The sequence below is a fragment of the Taudactylus pleione genome, unplaced genomic scaffold (assembly GCF_031769625.1).
Source record: "Taudactylus pleione unplaced genomic scaffold, aTauple2 ptg001339l, whole genome shotgun sequence".
NCBI classification, from domain to species: Eukaryota; Metazoa; Chordata; class Amphibia; order Anura; family Myobatrachidae; genus Taudactylus; species Taudactylus pleione.
In genome coordinates this window covers 2,961,103-2,982,551 of record NW_028285739.1, presented here as the reverse complement: position 1 = coordinate 2,982,551, position 21,449 = coordinate 2,961,103, and the positions used below count along the sequence as shown (strand labels likewise).

At 50.5% G+C, this 21,449-nt stretch overlaps 2 protein-coding genes across 6 annotated transcripts in view; both read left to right on the top strand.

The window, feature by feature from the left end:
* CENPC (centromere protein C) overlaps positions 1-21,449 on the top strand; it is a 250,358-nt gene that overhangs the window by 91,823 nt on the left and 137,086 nt on the right. For all 5 annotated transcript variants that reach the window (XM_088463308.1, XM_088463309.1, XM_088463307.1 and 2 more), the window contains 3 exons: positions 4,629-4,928; positions 5,345-5,644; positions 6,399-7,016. In XM_088463308.1, coding sequence (XP_088319434.1) covers positions 4,629-4,928; positions 5,345-5,644; positions 6,399-7,016 — 1,218 coding nt within the window. The remainder of the gene's footprint in view (positions 1-4,628; positions 4,929-5,344; positions 5,645-6,398; positions 7,017-21,449) is intronic.
* On the top strand, positions 1,829-3,020 carry LOC148443051 (uncharacterized). Its single transcript, XM_088463304.1, has 3 exons — positions 1,829-1,958; positions 2,079-2,155; positions 2,292-3,020. Exons 1-3 carry the CDS (start codon positions 1,829-1,831, stop codon positions 3,018-3,020), a joined length of 936 nt encoding a protein of 311 aa, XP_088319430.1.

Here is a 21,449-nt window from a genome sequence, read left to right as displayed (position 1 = left end):
CAGGGGTCTCAGGTCATCCTGTCTGCAGGCTCTGACCCTGACTCTAGGACCCCTAGGGTGCTGGCAAAAAGGCTATCTGTATCTCCTCGGCATCCTTATGTGGACGAGGGTGAGGGGTCGTCCGAAGATGATGGGGTACTTCCAGAGTCTGACTCGGAACTATCCCCAAGGGATGAGCAGCACAAGTCCAGTATTTACATTCCGGGCCTTGTCCGTGCAGTAAAAGAGGTTTTGGTCATTGAGGAGGAAGATAATCCTCCGGCTGTTAAATCTCAACAACCCTTGTTTAAGAGGATTAAAAGTTCTACAGCCATTTTCCCTCTGTCAGATCAGCTAGTGGATCGTCTGGAGGAGGCGTGGAAGACTCCGGCAAGGCGGTTCCAGCCGCAAAAGCGTCTGGTTAATACATACCCCTTTCCTGAGGAGTGCTTCAAGAAATGGGTTTCACCTCCTGTAGTGGATTCCCATGTAACACGCTTAGTCAGAATTGCGACCTTGCGTATGCCTTCCATTGCGTCCTTAAAGGACTCAACCGGAAGGTGGAAAATTGCCTAAAGTCTATCTACTCCTTGTCAGGAGCAGTGGCCAGACCGTCTATGGCTATCTCTTGGGTAGCCAGGGCCGTGGAATCCTGGGCGGATTTGTTGGAGGAGTCCCTGTCTCCTGATGCTTCAGAGGACCAGCTGTCGCTGGTGGGCAAGATAAGGGACTCGGTACCTATATGAATGAGGCAGCTTTGGATGTCAGCTTGTTATACTCCAGAGTATCAGCCGCAGCTGTCACAGCGCGCAGGTCCTTATGGCTCCGGTCATGGAGGGCGGATGCGGACTCTAAAAAGGGTCTGGAGGTTTTACCCTACAATGGGAAGGTATTATTTGGTCCAGATTTAGACAAGATCATGGACACTTTGGCAGCAGCCAAGTCGGCTCGGCTGCCATCAGCCTCAGTCCCCTCTGTTTACCGAACTCCATCCTTTCGGCCCTACAGAGCACAGAATAGGTTTAAAAACCAGTCGTTTCCCAAGCAGATGGCGGTTAGGAAGACTAGCAGGCCTAAAAAGCAAGCTTGGAGTACTAGGCGTCCAGCCTCTAAACCGGATGACAAGTCCACAGCATGACGGGGCGGGCCTCCCTTTGGGGGACCCCACAGTGGGAGGCCGACTTCTTCAGTTTGCCCAGTACTGGCATCAACCCACAACGGATGCCTGGGTAAGAGAGGTGGTCTCTCGGGGTTATGCCCTCTCGTTTCGCAGCCGACCCCCTCATCAGTTCTTCAATTCGGACGTCTCCAACAAGGACAAAGCCTTATTAATACAGGAGGCGGTATGTTCTCTGCGCAAGGCAGGTGTGATTGTCCCAGTACCAGAGTCTCAGCGGGGCAGGGGTTTTTATTCCAACTTGTTTTTGGTGAAAAAGCCCAATGAGACCTACCGCCCTATCCTGAACCTCAGGTGCCTAAACAGGTTTCTCAGGGTTCCTCGTTTCCGGATGGAGACGCTACTTACTATCATACTGGCTATGGAACCGGGGGATTTCATTGTATCCCTGGACATTAAGGATGCCTATCTGCATATCCCGATTGTGTCTTCGCATCAACGGTTTCTCAGTTTCGCTGTGCAACAGCAGAACTTCCAGTTTCAGGCGTTGCCCTTTGGCTTATCTACGGCTCCTCGGGTATTTACAAAAATCATGGCAGTGATGGAGTCCCAGCTGCGGCTGCAGGGGATCTGACTATTACCATATCTGGACGATCTGTTGCTCCTGGCAGGATCTCCAGAGGTACTTCTCCTTCACCTCCAGGTGACCATCTCGATGCTTCAATCGCATGGATGGGTCATAAATTGGGAGAAGTCGTCTCTTATTCCGTCACAGAGGATGCTGCATCTAGGAGCTCTATTGGACTCACAGCAGCAAAGGATCTTTCTGACGTCAGACAAGATCTCAGTGTTGCAGACGCGGGTACGCAGATGTCTCCACAGTTGCCAGGTCTCTGTGCATGCAGCAATGCAATTGCTGGGGTCGATGGTGTCATCATTCGACATGGTGGAGTATGCACAATTTCTTTCGAGCCCTCTACAGACATTGATCCTTGCCTGATGGGACAGGTTCCCTCGGAAATTGAAGGCACAGACAATGGTGCTCTCCCAGGAAGTCAGGTTGTCTCTGGCTTGGTGGCTGCAAACTCAGCATCTCACCCAGGGACGCCCCTTTTGGATACCGGACTGGACCCTACTGACAACGGATGCCAGTCTGCGGGGTTGGGGCGCACCGTCAGGTCCCCACTCTTTTCAGGGTCGGTGGACACTAGAGGAAGCCGTTCTTCCAATCAATATATTGGAACTAAGGGCGGTCTTCCTGGTTCTTCAAAGAGCAGGGTACATTCTAAAAGGAAGACCTGTGCAAGTACAGTCAGACAATGCCACAACGGTGGCGTACATCAACCACCAGGGAGGCACTCGAAGTCAGGCGGCCATGCGAGAGGTGTCACGCATCCTGACATGGGCGGAGAGCCATCTGCCGGCCATATCGGCAGTGTTCATACCCGGAGTCCTCAATTGGGAGGCGGACTTCCTCAGCCGTCATGACGTGCATCCAGGGGAGTGGTCTCTTCACCAGGAGGTGTTTCAGCTCTTGGTGGACAGATGGGCTCTTCCGGACGTGGACCTAATGGCCTCCCGACACAATTACAAACTACCAATGTATGGATCGAGGACAAGAGACGCAGGTGCTCTGCTAGTCGATGCTGTGCCAGTCAGGTGGACCTTTCGGTTCCTGTACCTTTTTCCTCCGGTGTCCCTTCTTCCTCGCGTACTCAGAAAGTTCAAGCAGGAAGGAAGCAGGCTCCTGCTGGAGGCTCCAGCGTGGCCAAGGAGGCACTGGTACTCAGACCTTCAGAGTCTGTCAATAGACACTCCGAGGTTGTTGCCTCAACGTCAGGACCTGTTGTCACAGGGTCCCTTTCTTCATCCGGATCTGGGTCGCTTGGCTTTGACGGCATGGCTCTTGAGGCTTCCCTCTTAATTTCAAAGGGCTTCTCTGGTGCGGTGGTTAACACCTTGATGAGTGCACAGAAGCCAGCCTCTGCCAGGATTTACCACAGAGTGTGGCACTCCTACTTTCAGTGGTGCACCCCTAAAGGGTATGATCCTAGGAAGTTTAGGATTTCCAGGATACTGGCTTTCCTTCAGGCAGGCCTGGACTTAGGACTCCGATGGCTTCACTGAAGGTACAGGTCTCTGCCCTGTCTGTGTGGTTTCAGAGATGAATTGTGACTCTGCCGGATGTGCGCACCTTTTTACAAGGTGTGATGCGGATTCAGCCTCCTTTTGTGCCTCCGGTGGAGCCTTGGGACTTAGCAGTTGTCCTTCGGGCCTTGCAGGGACCACCTTTTGAACCACTGGGATCAGTGGATTTTAAATGGCTCACATTTAAGACCATCTTCCTTCTGGCCATAGCTTCGGCTAGGAGGGTGTCGGATTTGGGAGCCCTTTCGTGTTGCTCTCCATATCTGGTGTTCCACCAGGACAGGGCAGTGCTTCGTACTCGCCCTGGTTTCTTCCTAAGGTGGTGTCAGGATTCCACATTAATGAAGAAATTGTCGGTCTGGCCTTTCTTGCGCCGGGTCTTTCAGTAGGGGAGGCCTCTTTGGATGTGGTGCGAGCTCTCCGTATCTATGTGGACCGTTCTTCGCCCTACAGGAAGTCAGACTCCCTCTTTGTCCTTTTTGGGTTTCATGAAAGGGGGTGGCCTGCTACTAAGCAGACTTTGGCTTGTTAGCTTTGTCTGACTATTTCGGAGGCCTACTCTAGGGAGGGCCTTCCGCCTCCGCCTTCTGTATCTGCTCATTCTATGACGTCTATTCTTCCTTTGTGGGCAGCTCGCCGTGGCGCCTCGGCTGTACAGCTTTGTAAGGCGACCACCTGGTCTTCAGTACAGACCTTTGTAAGGTATTATTCATTTGATACCTTCGCCTCTCAGGATGCTTCCTTTGGGCGGCGGGTCCTCCTTTCTGTACAGGAGCGTACCCACCCTTAGGGGGAACTGCTTTGGGACATACCCAAGGTCACCTGTGGACCCTAAAGAGCCCGTAGTAGAAAAGAGGAGATATGGTAAGAACTTACCTTAGTTATCTCCCTTTCTACGAGGTTCTTAGGGTCCACAGGGCACCCGCCCTTACGCTCTACGGGAGCTACGTTGTCTGGTCTACAGTCTCTGTCTCCTTCCTAGCGAGAATGTGATTCTTGTATGTTCCGGACTTCCTTTTCTCTCTTACAGTACTCTCCTCCGGCCTCTGGCTTGCTACTAAACTGAGTATTGCCCTGGCTGGGAGGCGGGGTATGGAGGGGGACCAGTGCATCCTGGGAGGAAAAGAATTTGATTGCATGGTGCCCGATGCCTAAGTCATCACCTATACCCCAAGGTCACCTGTGGACCCTAAGAACCTCGTAGAAAGGGAGATAACTAAGGTAAGTTCCTACCATATCTCCTCTTAGTTGTGGTGGAGTTTGTTCTTTAATGAAATTGGTTGTGGTGGATCTGCTTGTAATTTAGATATTCAAAATAAAAAACCATAAAAGTGTAAGTTATTTTGATTTTGTTCTGTTATCTCGGATCCTTCTCTTAATCTAGTTGTGACTGAGAGTGACGATGAAGAGTTTGACATTGTAGACATCTCAAACTTGAAGAAACAGATCATTCTGCCACGTCCTGGCAAGACAAAAGCTGCGAAAAGCTTACAAGCTGAAAGTGATAATGCCCAAGAGCCTTTATGTGGAGAAAATTTAGTTCAAGAAGACTCTAAAGTAACTGAAAAAATGATAGAAGATACACAATCAAAGCAAAGAAGGCAAAGTTCTGGAAAGACTGCTTTTGTAGAACAAATTGTTTCAAACATTGAGAATAATAAAGCTTTACTTTCTAAATCAAGAGGTAAGTGTAGTGGAAAATTTGCATTACCAATGAGAGAAAACAGGAAGAAATAATGTCAGATCTGTTTCCTCAAGAATTTAATTTAGAAATGGATGTAGGAAATGTCTTCATTTTTATATACTATTATTTTATATTCCTTTAGGACAACATTATGACCATTATTACACCTCCATTATTCTGTTATATTTAGTAGGGGACTAATTCATGTTGTGAGATCACTATGTGGAAGTACTGAAGTATTGATTCCTATCCAACAGTAAATGATAGCTATTTGCTATATTTGTGGTGGAGTTTGTGCTTTAATGAAGTTGGTTGTGGTGGATCTGCTTGTAATTTAGATATTCAAAATAAAAAAACATAAAAGTGTAAGTTATTTTGATTTTGTTCTGTTATCTCGGATCCTTCTGTTAATCTAGCTGTGACTGAGAGTGACGAAGAAGAGTTTGACATCGTAGACATCTCGAACTTGAAGAAACAGATCATTCTGCCACGTCCTGGCAAGTCAAAAGCTGCGAAAAGCTTACAAGCTGAAATTGATATTGCCCAAGAGCCTTTATTTGGAGAAAATTTATCTCAAGAAGACTATAATGTAACCAAACAAATGCCAGAAGATACACAATCAAAACAAAGAAGGCAAAGTTCTAGAAAGACTGCTTTTGTAAAACAAATTGTTTCAAACTTTGAGAATAATAAAGCTTTACTTTCTAAGTCAAAAGGTAAGTGTACATTACCAGTGAGAGAAAACTGGAAAAAAATTTCAGATCTGTTTCATCAAGCATTCAATTTATAAATGGATGCAGGAAAAATTAAAATTTTTATACTTTTAATTAGATTTTTTTATATTCCTTTGGGCAACTTTATGGTCATTATTGCATCTCCTTTATTCTGTTACATACAGACGTTTTCTTCTACATCTATTTTCAATATTCCACGCAGCGTGACTTGCCTGGCGTGAGTCAGCTGCCAGGTCCTGCGCAACTCTGCTAGCCTTGTATGTCTTATTTTTGTTTTTGACAAATGCATCTTAGTCACAATGCCGTTGAGATTGTAAACGTAACTTGGTGTGAAAAAAAGCTGCAGTCATTGCACTTCATATGCTGATTCAGAGAGATACTCAGTCAAACACTGATATACAAGTGTTGCATATCAAACTGATGAGCACAGTCTCCTTGTGCCTCCTAGTCACATCGCTTTGCGACAAACACATTTTCGGCAAAAAGGACACCCGGCCCTGGCAGAGTCTCACAGGACCTAGCAGGCCAACAAGGGGATGTTTGGCGTGACTGCAGCAAAGATGTGCGAGAACACAAGTTAAGTAGGGGACTGATTCATGCTGTGACATCATTGGATTCCTTTCCAATAGCACATACAGTTATAGCTATTTGATATATCTGATTGTAATTTATATAGATATATTTGTGCAAGTTATTTTTATTTTGATCTGTTATCTCTGATCATTCTGTTAACTAGCTGTGACTGAGAGTGTCGATGAAGAGTTTGACATCGTAGACATCTCGAACTTGAAGCAACAGATCATTCTATCACGTCCGGGGAAGTCAAAAGCTGTGAAAAGCCTACATGCAACAGTGACACAAGAAATGTCTGTAAACAAGAAAAATGTACAGGGTGTTTCCCATGAAAGTTCCCTTAAAGAACGATCTTCAAAAAAATTCCAAGGCAAAACTACATACAACAATGATTTGTGCAAAGGGGAAATCCAGCAAAAACATTTTCAGGTGGATGATACTACCTATAGTTCCCCAGAAGAGACAACTAGAGTTCAGATTTCAAAAAAGAGACACCCTTTAGAAGAGAGAAACAACGAGCCCAGTCCTAGTAAACTACATGAATGGAAACCAAGAGTGCAGTTAAAAAAGGTTGCTTTGGCACAAGCTAAGACTAGTGTTGACGAAGTACCTTTAACTAGAGATCATTTGACTCAACAGGAATCTAACTTGAGGAATAAAAAGCCAAATCGTCGGCAATCAAAACAAAGACGCCAAAGTTCTAGACCACGTACGCATGTACGACAGATTGTTACTTCAAAGTCTGAGAATAATAAATCTTCAGCTACTTCTAACTCAAGAGGTAAGTGTTAACTAGTTACCCAATATGTAAATGTTTTTCATTCGTATTGTGAAGCAGTATGTGCACAAAAATCTTAAATATGGCTAAAAGCTGTTTGTCATTCACCGAGTTGCTAGCGTTTGTGACTGGTGCTGCAGGGTTTTCTTTTCTTGCTCTCCCTCTGTGATCCCATATTTTTTCCCCTTCCACCCCCCATCTCTCTTACTCTGTCCATCTCATATCCTAATCTACCCCCTATTTCTTTCTCCGTCTATTTTTCTTCTTCCTCCACTAGGGGGCACAGAGATAATTATTTGAAGGCACCCCTAAGCCAAAATAAATACCAAGCAGTCCCGTTTTCAACATCAGGGTCAACAGGAGACCTTGGGGTATAGGCGATGGCGGCAGACATCAGGCTCCAAATAGTAAAAAATTCCACTCCCAGGATGCATCAGGGCCCCTTTCCTATACCCCACCCCCACGCCAAGGCACCTTCAGTTTTGTAGGTGCCCGGCCGGAGTCGGGTCACTGCACAAGTGGGGCTGTTCAAACTGCCCCAGAAAGTTTTTCTTCATCTTCAGAGTGGTCAGCACGGACAGACCAACGGGCTCCTCCCGGCCCGCTACTTCTGAGCTCTCCGGTGGCCATTTTCAAGGCACAGACGCTGGTCTCATCGGCAGTGCGGAGCCCGGGTCCCCCTGCATACCTCTCCTCCTTGTAAGGTCAGCGTATGTAACACTATTCCTACCAGACTCTTAGGTCTGCGTAGTTGATGGTAGTGCCATTAGTGCATGTGGATATTCTGCATTGTATGTGACGCTAGTGCTGTCTGACTGTACTTTCTTTTCTCTGTCAGCCATTTTACTTTCCCTATACTTTTCCTTCTCACAGCCCTCACAGTGCCAGTACTGTCAGGGTGGGAATTTACCTCACAGTTAATAATTTGTTTTCTGTGTGGTAGGTCACATACAGCATTCATACTCTCCTACTATGTGTGGGAGTGACGAATCTGTGCAGAGTGGTGCCCCTTTCCTGCTCCAGATGTAAGGCAGGCATTGGGGAGAGAGATGTACTTACTGGGGGTTTATGTACAACATGTTCTGCCCTTTCATGTACACCTGCTGTTTCTAAAGGCCTCCATACACGGTGAGATTCAAAGCTGGTAAAATCAGTTCTACGATTTCCCTTGAAATTCTGCCCTTGAAATTCATCATAGGATGTGGTCAAATGGTGTACGATTGATTATAAAGATCATAGGATAAGATGCATAGGAGTGTATCACATCGTAAACGATCAGCTGAGATCTCTTTGCAAAACCATCTGATCTGCGATCCAACTAGACGACGGTGGGAACGCGCATCGGGGTCGCAGAAGACTCAAAATGCAACTTTCTACTTCAGGGTCCATACGGGTCCACAGGGTTGACCTTGGGATATAGCTGGATCTGGATCCACGGGCACCATGCAGTTAAAGCTTTTGCTGCTCCCATGATACACTTGGGTCCATCCTTTATACCGCGCCCACGAGCCACAGGCACCTCAGGATTTTATTTATTTAATTTTTTCTTCTTCAGAGCGCAGCATCAGACTGTCCGTTTGGACGTCCAACAACCCTGCTGGCACTGCGATGCCAGTACTGATCTGGGGATCGCAGCGGGACCCCGGAGTCAGTACTAGCGTGGCTCTGGGACCTCCCACGGACTGCTGCCAGAGTCACAGGGACAGGTAAGCCGTTGGCAGAGCATCGCGTTGCCTGCATGGTAATGCAGTCTTTAGCCGCCGGTCTCTGGGGACAGACCGGCGGCGGGCTCCCCTTTCATAAGGAATACCCCGTGTGACCGCTGGACCACCAGGGTATAATTGCTGGAAGGGAACCAGCGTCCCTGGGGTTAATTACTAGCCAGGGGAGGCAGCCTTCCCTGGTTTAGCGGCTCCTCCCCTCAGCCCAGCGCGCCTTCTCTCATGCGTGCTGGCGTCACTGGGCTGTTCCTGCTTCAGCCACTCCTCAGAGCTCTCCGGCGGCCATTTTCTTGTGGAAAACGCAGATCTCCCAGGCGGTGCATGGACCATTCCCTCTGCGTACCTCTCCTCTGCAAAAGGACTATGTTCGCAGCGCTGTAGCCCTCCTAGACACTGAATCTGGGAGGTTGATTGTAGCTAAAGGTGCGGTGAGTATTATCTTCCTGCATGGTATGTGACTTTTGCTAGTGCAGCCTGTCTGTGCTAATTTTCTGCTGACTGTCATCTTATAACTATCCCTTTCCTTCTCCTACGGCCCGCAGGTGTGTGGGGGAGGGGCGTTCTTTCTGGGTACCTCACTTGTATAAAACACGTATTTGTGAGGTCCGTCACATACAGTGGTGTGCTACTCCGTACCATATTGTGGGCTGTTTGTGTTGCATACTTGGGAGTGCGCTGGTGTCATACGCCTCACCTCTTTTCGATGATACATATTTATTGCAAGGTTATTGTCATGTCTGATGAGGAGACTGAGCTCTCCGTGGCTCCTGTGTTGTTTTCCTGCCGACGCTGTTCGGCAGGGGTTGATGGGGGGTGGGTTTGTTACAGGATGGTCTGTGCGGGCGGTGCCTGCTGGTACCTGGTCCCGCTAAACCCCCGGTGGCGCAGTATCCTCCTTGGGCGATGTTTTCACAGGTGCTGGCGTCAATCGCAGACCGTCTGACGGTCCCGACTGCGGTCCCTTCTAGGGAGTTGCCCCAGCCTTCCATCCCTCATTCCCCGGGTGTTCCACATTTGTTGCAGTCTCCCCCCGGGTCTCAGACTGTGGGTCCTTATTCGAGTTTGCCTGTGTACGTACAGTCTTCCGCAGTGACGCAGCAGTCAATGGTACCCTTTCAGGGGTATCCTCAGGCGGTACCCTCTCCCTGGGTGGGTGTACTCTCCAGCTCTGTTCAGAGTCTGGCGGTCTCGTCGTCGGCTTTTCAGTCCATGTTACACAGTGACTTGCCCCCAAAGGCGTCCAAGCGACCCGTTACGGCTTCACTGGCGGCACAGTTCACGGACACGGATGTGTCTTCGGAGAGGTACATGAGGACTCTGACTCGGATGCCATGGCCCAGGAGGTGGAGATTAAGTCCTCCATTAATGTGCCGGCATTGGTTAGGGCGGTGCGGGCCATCCTTCACATAGAGGAGATTGTGCCGGCTACTAGGCGAAGTATCTTAATTTTAAAAAGGCCGAGGTAGCTTCGACTGTTTTTCCCCTGTCCGACCAGTTGACGGATCATATGGCGGATGCCTGGCAGTTGCCCAGCAAGAGATTCCAACCACAGAAACGGTTGGCATCCAACTATCCTTTTCCTGAGGCTCATTGCAGGAAATGGGAAACCCCGCCTGCGGTTTATTCCCATGTCACCCGCTTAATTAAAAGCGCTACTTTGCCATTACCGCCTATCTCCTCACTGAAGGATCCCACGGACAGGAAAGTGGAGATATGTTTAAAGTCAATCTACTCTCTCTCTGGGGCAGGGGCCCTTCCGTCCATGGCCATCTCTTGGGTGGCTAAGGCCGTTAAGAGTTGGGCCAACGCTTTAGAAGATACCTTTCCGGACTATGCTCCGTATATCCAGAGAGCGTTGATAGGACAGATGAGAGATGCGGCTTCCTATATTGGGGAAGCATCGTTAGATGCAAGCCTGCTGACCTTTAGGGTGTTGGCTGCAGCTGTGTCGGCGCGTCGGTCCTTGTGGCTGCGGTCCTGGGGGGCTGACGCGGATTCTAAAAAGGGTCTGGAGGCCTTACCTTTTAATGGAGAGTTGCTATTTGGTCCAGACTTGGACAAAATGGTGGATACTCTGGCTAAATCAAAGTCTGCCTTCCTTCGGTTAGGATCTCAGCCTTTCGGTCCTTTCGGGTTCAGGGAAAAGGTCAAAGGTCAGTCCTTCCCGAGGCAGTCGGCGACCAAGACAGCCTCTAAGCACAAGAAGCAGGCCTGGAGTGCCAGACGCCCTTCTTCCAAACAGGAAGGTAAACCTGCCTGATCGGACAGGCCTCCCTCTGGGGGACCCCAGAGTGGGGGGCTGACTTCTTCAATTTGCCCAGTGCTGGCACAATACCACCACAGATGCCTGGGTTCGAGAAGTGGTCTCCCAGGGGTGCGCCCTGTCTTTTCGGCACAGACCGCCCCACCAGTTTTTCTGCACGAGTCCTTCTCAGGACAAAACCAAGGCTTTGCAGATTCAGGAGGCTATAGAGTCCTTGCTGGAAGCAGGGGTCATTGTTCCCGTTTCTCAATCGCAACGAGGGATGGGGTACTACTCTACTGTTTCTGGTGCAGAAACCCAATGGTTCTCATCGCCCTATCCTCAATTTGAAGTCTCTGAACAAATTCCTCAGTGTTCCCAAATTCAGGATGGAAACATTACATTCCATCATTCTGGCGATGGAACCTGGGGATTACATGGTCTCCCTGGATATCCAGGACGCCTACCTCCATGTTCCGATAGCACCTTCGCACCAGCGGTATCTGAGGTTTGCTATCCTTCAGCATCACTATCAGTTCCGGGGGCTACCCTTTGGCCTCTCCACGGCACCAAGGGTGTTCACCAAAGTGATGGCAATCATGGCTGCACATCTTCGGGACCAGAATGTACGGCTGCTGCCGTATCTGGACGACCTCTCCGTAGGTACTGCTTCAACATCTTCACCTCACGATCGCTTGTCTGCAAGCGCACGGGTGGTTGATAAATTGGAGAAAGTTCTCCCTAATTCCATCACAGCGGATGGTTCATTTGGGAGCCCTGCTAGATTCTCATCAGCATAGGATCTTCCTGACTCTGGAAAAGGTCTCCTCCCTACAGCTGCGGATACACAGTTGCCTGAGCAGTTGCCGACTGTCGGTCCATTCGGCAATGAGAGTTCTGGGGTCCATGGTGTCTGCATTCGACACAGTGGAATTTGCCCAGTTCCATTCACGGCCCCTGCTGGGGCTGATTCTATCAGAATGGAATGGGTTACCTCACCGGATCCGCTCTCAGTTGCTGGTGTTGTCCCCGGAGGTTCGGCAGTCTTTGGCTTGGTGGCTTCAGACAGCTCATCTGGTCGTGGGGCACCCCTTTTGGATCCCGGACTGGGTCCTGCTCACAATAGATGCCAGTCTCCGGGGTTGGGGGGCAGTGACAGACTCGTTATCACTTCAGGGACGTTGGACTGCGGAAGAAGCACTTCTCCCCCATCAACATCCTGGAACTGCGGGCGGTGTACAGGGCCCTGCAGTCGTCCGCACCGCTCTTCAAGGAAGGGCAGTTCAAGTTCAGTCCGACAACGCCACCACGGTGGCGTACATCAGCCACCAGGGATGAACTCGCAGTCGGGCTGCGATGTCGGAGGTCTCGCATCCTAGCTTGGGTGGAGTGCAATCTCGGCAGTCTTCTTCCCCGGAGTCCTCAATTGGGAGGCGGACTTCCTCAGCCGTCACGACGTGCATCCTGGGGAATGGTCACTTCACCCAGAGGTGTTTCAGCTACTTGTGGACAGATGGGGGCTGCTGGAGCTGGACTTGATGGCCTCCCGTCACAATCACAAGTTGCCCGTTTACGGGTCAAGGACAAGAGACTCAGGCGCATGTCTGGTAGACGCGCTGTTGGTGAAATGGACGTTTCACCTGGCGTATCTGTTTCCTCCGATATCCCTGCTTACTCGGGTCCTGCGGAAATTCAAGCAGGACGGCGGCACGCTTGTGCTGGTGGCTCCAGCGTGGCCCAGACGTCCTTGGTACTCCGATCTGAGGAGCCTCTCCAACGCTCCGTACCTTCTTCCTCAGCATCAGGACCTATTGTCTCAAGGGCCCTGCCTTTACCCAGATCTGGGTCAGCTGTCTTTGACTGCGTGGCTCTTGAGACAGCCGTCTTAAGGTCTCGGGGCTTCTCGGGTTCGGTTAGTAGTACCATGCTCAGGGCACGCAAGCCTGCCTCCGCACGGATTTACCACAGGGTGTGGCGCACTTACTTTCAGTGGTGTGAGTCCAGAAACTATTATCCTCAGGTGTTCCGAGTTTCTAGGATCTTGGGCTTTCTTCAATCCGGTTTGGACCTAGGCTTATGCCTTGCCTCCCTGAAGGTGCATGTGTCCGTGCTGTCCGTGTGGTTCCAGCGAAGGATCGCTACACTGCCAGATGTTCACACTTTTTTCCAAGGTATTTTTCGAATCCAGCCTCCCTTCGTGCCTCCTGTGGCTCCTTGGGACTTGGCGGTGGTTCTTCGGGTCCGGCAGGGTCCTCCTTTTGAGCATCTTGAGTCAGTGGAACTCAAGTGGTTAACGCTTAAAACCATTTTTCTCCTTGCAATTGCTACTCCCAGGAGGGAGTCAGAGTTGGGGGCGCTTTCCTGTCGTCCCCCTTTTCTGATTTTTCACCAGGACAGAGCAGTGCTTCGCACTCGTCCTGAGTTTTTGCCTAAAGTGGTCTCAAAGTTCCACATCAATCAGGAACTTGTTGTGCCAGCTTTTCAGTCACCTGATCTCTCAGCTGGTGAGGCTTATTTGGATGTAGTCCGTGCGCTTAGAATCTATGTGGACCGAACAGCTTATGTTAGGAAGTCTGATTCATTGTTTGTCCTCTTTAGTTTTCACAGGAGGGGTTGGCATGCCAACAAACAAACGTTAACCCGTTGGGTTTGTTCCGTTATTTGTGAGGCTTATGCACAGGAGGGTTTACCTGTACCAGCCTCTGTTAGGGCTCATTCCACTCGTTCTGTGGGTCCCTTTTGGGCTGCTAGACGTGGCGCATCTGCTGTTCAGCTATGTATGGCGGCCACCTGGTCTTCCATTCAGACTTTTTTGAGGTTCTATGCGTTCGACACCTTTGCCTCTCAGGATGCATCCTTCAGGCGCCGGATTCTCCTTTCTGCACAGGAGCGTCCCCTCCCTTAGTTGAACTGCTTTGGGACATTCCCAAGGTCAACCCTGTGGACCCCCTATGGACCCTGAAGTAGAAAACAAGAGTTATGGTAAGAACTTACCTTTGTTATCTCTGTTTCTACGAAGTCCATAGGGTCCACAGGGCACCTGCCCTGACGCACCTGGCTTCATATGGGCTGTGTGGCTGGTCACTGGTTTTCCACCTCCCATTTCTGTGAGTATGGTTTCTTGTGTGTTCCAGTCTTCCTTCTCTCTGTTTCGTCTCCTCCTCCAGCCTTGGCTGCTTACCAACTGAGGTGCCTGTGGCACGGGGGTGGAGTATAGAGGAGGATGGACCCAGGTGCATCCTGGGAGCAGCAAAAGCTTTAACTCCGTGGTGCCCGTGAATCCAGATCCAGCTATACCCCAAGGTCAACCCTGTGGACCCTATGGACTTCGTAGAAACAGAGATAACAAAGGTAAGTTCTTACCATATCTCTTGTTATTTGCTAACGATTGGTCTGTCCAACCTGTAGAAACTGCCAAAATCGTGTTACAAATCGTCCCGTGTATGGCCAGCTTAACTCTGCGCAGGAGCCTCCTTTTGCTTGTTTTTAACTCTTTTTTTTTTTTTTTTTTTCTCTACCACGGTTCAGAACCTGATAGAGATGTTGCTTGGTGATTCCCCGCTTAGGCCTGATAAGAAACAACTAATGTCATGTCGTCCTCATCATGACTGAGACGACGTCTGACGACGGAGAGATGCATGACTTGTCTGGTTCTGCGCCCCCCCAGCGGGACGCAGATCCTAAGTCAAAGATTTATGTTCACGGTCTCATACGAGCTGTACGTGTGGCCATGGAAATTGGGGACGAGGAACCTCCGGCAGCTAAGTCCAGACATGTTTTTTTCAAGGATGTTAAAAGTACTGCTGCAATCTATTCTCTGTCTGATCAGCTGGTGGATCATTTAAAGGAGGCTTGGAAATCTCCTGGGAAGCGTTTCCAACCGCAAAGACATCTGGCTTATACTTATCCTTTTGAAGAGGATTATTTCTCTAAATGGGAAACTTCTCAGGTGGATTCTCATGTGACACGCCTGGTTAAGAGTGCGACTCTACCAATGCCATACATGTCCTCTCTGAAAGATGTTATGGACAGGACGGTGGAGGTGTGTTTAAAGTCCATTTATTCCCTTTCAGGAGGAGCTTCCAGGCCAGCTATGGCCATATGGTGGGTGGCCAGGGCCATGGAACGCTGGGTGAACTCTCTGGAGGGGTCTTTCCCCTTGGATGCTACCAATGAGCAAATAGAGCTGGTGGCTTATCTCACAGATTCAGCTACATATATTAATGAGGCAGCCTTAGATGTTAGCCTCTTAACATCCAGGATTTCAGCTGTGGCCTTTTGGCACGTTGCTCCCTATGGTTACGCTCTTAGAGAGCGCATGCTGAGTCTAAGAAAGGGTTGGAGTGTTTACCTTTCAATGGGCAGGTATTTTTTTTTCCGGATTTGGACAAGATTGTGGACATCTTGGCAGCTGCAAAATCTGCTTGTCTCCCCTCGGCCCCGACTCAACGGGATCTGGGATCTCGTCCTTTCGTACCTATCTTCCTCAAGGAAAACCTAAGGTTCAGTCCTTTCCTAGACCGTCAGGAGCCAAGAAGGTTACCAAACTTAAGAAACACGCTTGGAGCACTAGACGTCCGGCTGCCAAGTCTGACAATAAGCCCTCAGCCTGACGCGACAGGCCTCCCCTTGGGGGACCCCAAGGTGGGGGTCTGACTTCTTCAATTCGCCCAATGCTGGTGTCTGACCACCACAGACACTTAGGTAAGGGAAGTGGTCTCTCACGGGTACGCCCTCTCCTTCCCGCAGAAGGCCTCCCCATCAGTTCTTCACCACAGGCCTTCAGTCAAACCAGGAGAAGGCCTTGGAGATCCAGAAAGTAGTACACTCTATGCTCCAGGGAGGAGTCATAGTGCCGGTACCGTTCTCTAAGAGGGGAACGGGTTATTATTCCAACCTCTTTCTGGTTCTGAAACAAAACGGTTCATATCGGCCTATCCTCAATCTCAAGTCTCTGAACAAATTTCTCCGAGTGCCTCGGTTCAAGATGGAAAACCTGCGGTCAATTATACTGGCTATGGAATCTGGGGATTTTATGGTGTCTCTGGATATTCAGGATGCATACCTGCATATTCCGATTGCTTCAGCTCACCAAAGCTTTCTCAGGTTTGCTGTCCTACAGCAACATTTCCAGTTTCAGGCCCTGCCGTTTGGCCTTTCTACTGCACCTCAGGGTTTTACCAAAATCATGGCGGTAATGGCAGCCCATCTTCGGCTGCAGGGGGTCCGCCTGTTGCCATACCTGGACGACCTCCTGCTGCTGGCCGGGTCTCCAGAGGTACTTCACCACAACAGCTTACAATCTCTGCTGCAGACTTGCAGTTGGCTGATCAACTGGAAGAAGTCCTCCCTAGCTCCATCTCGGGGCGCTGTTGGACTCTCAACAGCAGCAGAGGATCTTTCTGACAAGATCTTGTTAAAAACACGGGTAAGCAGATGCCTGCACAGTCGCCGAGTGTTGATTCACCTGGCAATGCAGTTTCTGTGCTCCATGGTATCGACATTCGACATGGTAGAGTATGGCCAGTTTAATTCCCGGCCTCTGCAGTCACTTGATCTTCTCCAGGTGGGACGGATCTTCACAACAATGGTGCTATCTCCAGAGGTGCGTCTGTCTCTGACTTGGTGGCTTCAAACGGGTCACCTAACCAAGGGGCGCCCCTCTTGGATTCTGGATTGTGTCCTCCTGACAACGGACGCCTGTCTTCGGGGTTGTGGTGCAGTGACAGGTCCACACTTCTTTCAGTGAAGGTGGACAGCAGAGGAGTCTTCCCTACCAATAAACCTATTGGAACCTCGGGCGGTCTTCGGGGCTCTGCAGCAAGCCAGACTCATACTTCACAGAAAGCCCGTGCAGGTTCAGTTGGACAACGCCATGATGGTGGCTTACATCAATCGTCAAGGAGGAACTCGAAGTCCGGCATCACTGACAGAAGTGTCGCGCAGTCTGACGTGTGCGGAAAGCAAACTTCCTGCCATATCGGCAGCGTTCATTCCAGGAGTACTCAACTGGGAAGCTGACTTCCTCAGCCGTCACGTGCATCCAGGGGAATGGTCTCTTCACCAGGAAGTGTTTCAGCTCCTGGTGGACAAGTGGAGTCTTCCGGAGATAGACCTCATGGCATCCCGACACAATCACAAGCTGCCAGTGTTCAGGTCCAGAACAAGAGACTCAGAGGCTCTCCTTGTGGACGGTCTGTCGGTCAAGTGGACCTTCCAGTTTGCGTATCTGTTTCCTCCGTTCTCCCTTCTTTCTCGGGTGCTTTGGAAATTCAAAGAAGAAGGAGGCATGATCCAGCTGGTGACTCCAGCGTTGGAAAGAAGTCACTGGTATTCAGATCTTCAGAGTCTCTCCATCGACACTCCGTTGATGTTGCCTCAACGTCCGGACCTATTGTCTCAGGATCCTTGCCTTTACCCGGACCTGGGTCGTCTGTCTTTGATGGCGTGGCTCTTGAGCCACCCCTCCTGAGGTCAAAGTTTTTCTACCTCTGTGGTTAACAACATGCTTAGAGCTTGTAAACCGGCTTCTGTCAGGATTTATCACAGGGTATGGCACACCTACTTTCAATGGTGTCGTCCCAAAGGTTACAACACCTAGGTATTTCGGATATCCAGAGTTTTGGCTTTCCTGCAGGTGGGTTTGGACCTTGGTTTCAGCCTTGCCTCACTGAAGGTGCATGTCTCTGCTCTTTCAGTGAGGTTCAGCGAAGGATTGCTCCTCTTCCTGATATCCACATTTTTCTAAAGGGAGTACTTTGCATTCAGCCTCCCTTTGTCCCTCCTGTGGCTCCTTGAGATTTGGGTGTGGTATTTAGGGCTCTCCAGGGCCCTCCATTTGAATCTCTGGGCTCAGTGGACCTCAAATGGCTTATGGCTAAGACTGTGTTTCTTCTGGCTATTGCTTCTGCCAGAAGATTGTCAGATTTGGGGGCTCTCTTGTCGCCCTCAGTTTCTGACTTTTCACCTGGACAGGGCGGTGCTTCGGACTCGCCCTGGGTTCCTTCCTAATGTAGTGTCTAGTTTCCACATTAATGAGGGCATTATAGTACCGGCCTTCAACTCTCCAGATCTCTCGGCAGGTGAGGCCTCATTAGATGTCTTACGTGTTTTCATGATATATGTACCAGTTACCTTAGGAAGTCGGACTCCTTGTTTGTCCTCTCTGGATTCCTCAAGAAGGGTTGGCCATCCAATAAGCAAACTTTTGCTAGGTGGATTCTTATGACAATCTCCGAGGCTTACACTCATGAGGGTCTTTCGGTTCCACCCTCTGTTACTGCTCATTCTACTAGTTCTGTGGGTCCGTCGCGGGCAGCTCGCCGTGGCGCCTCGGCTGTTCAGCTTTGTAAGGCGGCCACGTGGTTCTCTGTCCATACCTTTTGTGAGGTATTTTGCTTTTGATACCTTCGCCTCTCAGGATGCTTCCTTTGGTCGTCGGATTCTCCTTTCTGCACAGGAGCTTCCCTACCCTTAACGGGACATCCCCAAGGTCTCCTGTGGAGCCCTATGGACCCTGATGTAGTAAAGAAGAGATTTGGTAAGAACTTAACCTTTGTTATCTCTCTAAGATGCCTGGGGGCGGGGTATAGGAGAGGGGCCCTGGTGCATCCTGGGAGTGGAATTTTTAACTGTGTGGTGCCCGATGTCTGCCGCCATCGCCCATACCCCAAAGTCTCCTTTGGACCCCATGGATTTCGTAGAAAGAGAGAACAAAGGTAAGTTCTTACCATATCTCTCCTTTTTTAAGTAGTTGGGTCAAAATAGCGTTATAAGTACTTAAAAAAGAAAGAGAAAAACTGTTCTATTATTTCATATTGCCCACTCAATCTCTTTCCTTTTGCCCTCTCCATGTCTTTCTATCATTGCCCCTCCATGTCCCTCCCTTTGCCCCCTCCATGTCCCTCCCTTTGCCCCCTCCATGTCCCTCCCTTTGCCCCCTCCATGTCCCTCCCTTTGCACCCTCCATGTCTCCATTTTCCCCATCCGTCTCTCTCCCATTACCTCCTCCATCTATCGAATTGCCCCCTCCATGTCTCTCCCTTTGCCCCCTCCACGTCTCTCCCTTTGCTCCTCCACGTCTCTCTCCCTTTGCCCCCTCCACGTCTCTCTCCCTTTGCCCCCTCCACGTCTCTCTCCCTTTGCCCCCTCCACGTCTCTAACCTTGGCCCCTCCATGTCCATGTCTCTCCCCTTGGCCCCTCCATGTCCATGTCTCTCCCCTTGGCCCCTCCATGTCCATGTCTCTCCCCTTGGCCCCTCCATGTCCATGTCTCTCCCCTTGGCCCCTCCATGTCTCTCCCCTTGGCCCCTCCATGTCCATGTCTCTCCCTTTGGCCCTCCATGTCTCTCCCTTTGGCCCCTCCATGTCTCTCCCTTTGGCCCCTCCATGTCTCTCCCTTTGGCCCCTCCATGTCTCTCCCTTTGCCCCCTCCACGTCTCTCCCTTTGCCCCCTCCACGTCTCTCCCTTTGCCCCCTCCACGTCTCTCCCTTTGCCCCTTCCACGTCTCTCCCTTTGCCCCCTCCACGTCTCTCCCTTTGCCCCCTCCACGCCCCTCCACGTCTCTCCCTCTGGCCTCTCCACGTCTCTCCCCTTTGCCCCCTCCATGTTTCTCCCCATGGCCATCTCCCCCACTGCCGCTCCAACGTCGGTGGCCACAGCACTGGCGGCTTGGTTAGTGACTTTGGCTGCGGACTTCTACACATCCGGAGCCGCAGCTGGCGCTTATCGGGAACAAGGTAACACTGCTCCCCGCGGGTTTGCAACTTTTACCGCCTGCCCCCTCCACGTCTCTCCCTTTGCCCCCACCACGTCTCTCCCTTTTCCCCCTGAGCCCCCTCCACGTCCCTCCCTTAGCCCCCTCCACGCCCCTCCACGTCTCTCCCTCTGGCCCCTCCACGTCTCTCCCTCTGGCCCCTCCACGTCTCTCCCTCTGGCCCCCTCACGTCTCTCCCTCTGGCCCCTCCACGTCTCTCCCTCTGGCCCCTCCACGTCTCTCCCCTTTGCCCCCTCCATGTTTCTCCCCATGGCCATCTCCCCCACTGCCGCTCCAACGTCGGTGGCCACAGCACTGGCGGCTTGGTTAGTGACTTTGGCTGCGGACTTCTACACATCCGGAGCCGCAGCTGGCGCTTATCGGGAACAAGGTAACACTGCTCCCCGCGGGTTTGCAACTTTTACCGCCTGAGCTGGAGACCTCTGGTGTTGGGGCTCCCGGTCTCCTGCGCTTTCCACTAGGCCACCAGGGATGTAAAATGGAGCGGGGCTGCTTAAAGCAGCAGCGGACAGACGGCGGAGGTGGGTGCTTTTATGTTTACCCCTCCCCCAACTCTGGGGCACGCTTCTGCTCTGCGGCCAGTAAGCACCAGGCAGATCCTCTCTTCTCTCCGCCTCCTCCTAGATGTTGAGCGGCCATTTTACCACATTGGCTGCCTCAGCGTTGTATAGCGAAGCTGGGCTCCAGTCTCCTCATAGTCTGCTCCCAGCAGCTGTGCTAGATTTATTGCTCCTTCCTGCTACTTTAGGCTGGTTTGCTGAGCTTCATTAGCACACATTTCTGCATTGAGTGGTCTGTGTGTATGTAAGTTCACTTTTACCTGTGTACCTGCTGTGATTACTGGTCACTTGGGAAACATCCCTTACAGGGGTGAGTACATACAGATTTGCTTTAATATATACTGACACTGCCTATTTGCTTTATATAACCTAACTTATTTTGATGTGTGGGGATTTCTGCGACTATCAGATTGTCCAGAAATAAGACTGCCAAGGAGGTAGGCGCTACAGGATTGCGCACTTGTAAGAAGTGTCTTAATGTCATTTCTCCTCAGGATCCGGTGCATGATGGCCTCTGTGTCAGTTACTTTGGGGCCCTGCTACAGGTTATTTTGCCCATGGATTCCAGCCAAGAACCGGCTTGGGCGTCAAAGCTATCTCAGGTAGTTTCACAGTTTGTAGACCGTATAACCGTTCCAGTGCCACCTGTCGCTGTGCCACAGCTTTCTGTGGTGGAGTCACCCTGGATGCAGACACTTGCACAGTCAGTTCAGGGGTTGGCTCAGGTGTCCACGTCCTTTCAGCAAATGCTAGATAAGGATAGTAGGCCTGCTCCAAGTGAAAGCTCCACTCAGTTATCAGGCGGAGGTTCGGATTCATTGATGTCTTCAGATGGCGAGACTAGTGCTTCCATTACCTCTTATGTGGAGATGTCTTCTGTCCCAGAGGAGGCTATGTTCCCAGTAGACGTAGAGGCTCTTATCAGAGCAGTAATATGTATTCTACTGGTGGAGGACTCTGAGCAACTTCCTAGATCCAAGGCACCTTATTTAAAAGACAGAAGAAGACAGTTGTGGTATTTCCATCTACTCCCGGCGAAGGCATGGACTCACCCTAGTAGACGCTTTCACATTTCCAAGCGTATTGCTACCTTTTACCTTCTCCCAGCAGTGGATAGGGCTAAGTGGGGAGTCTTC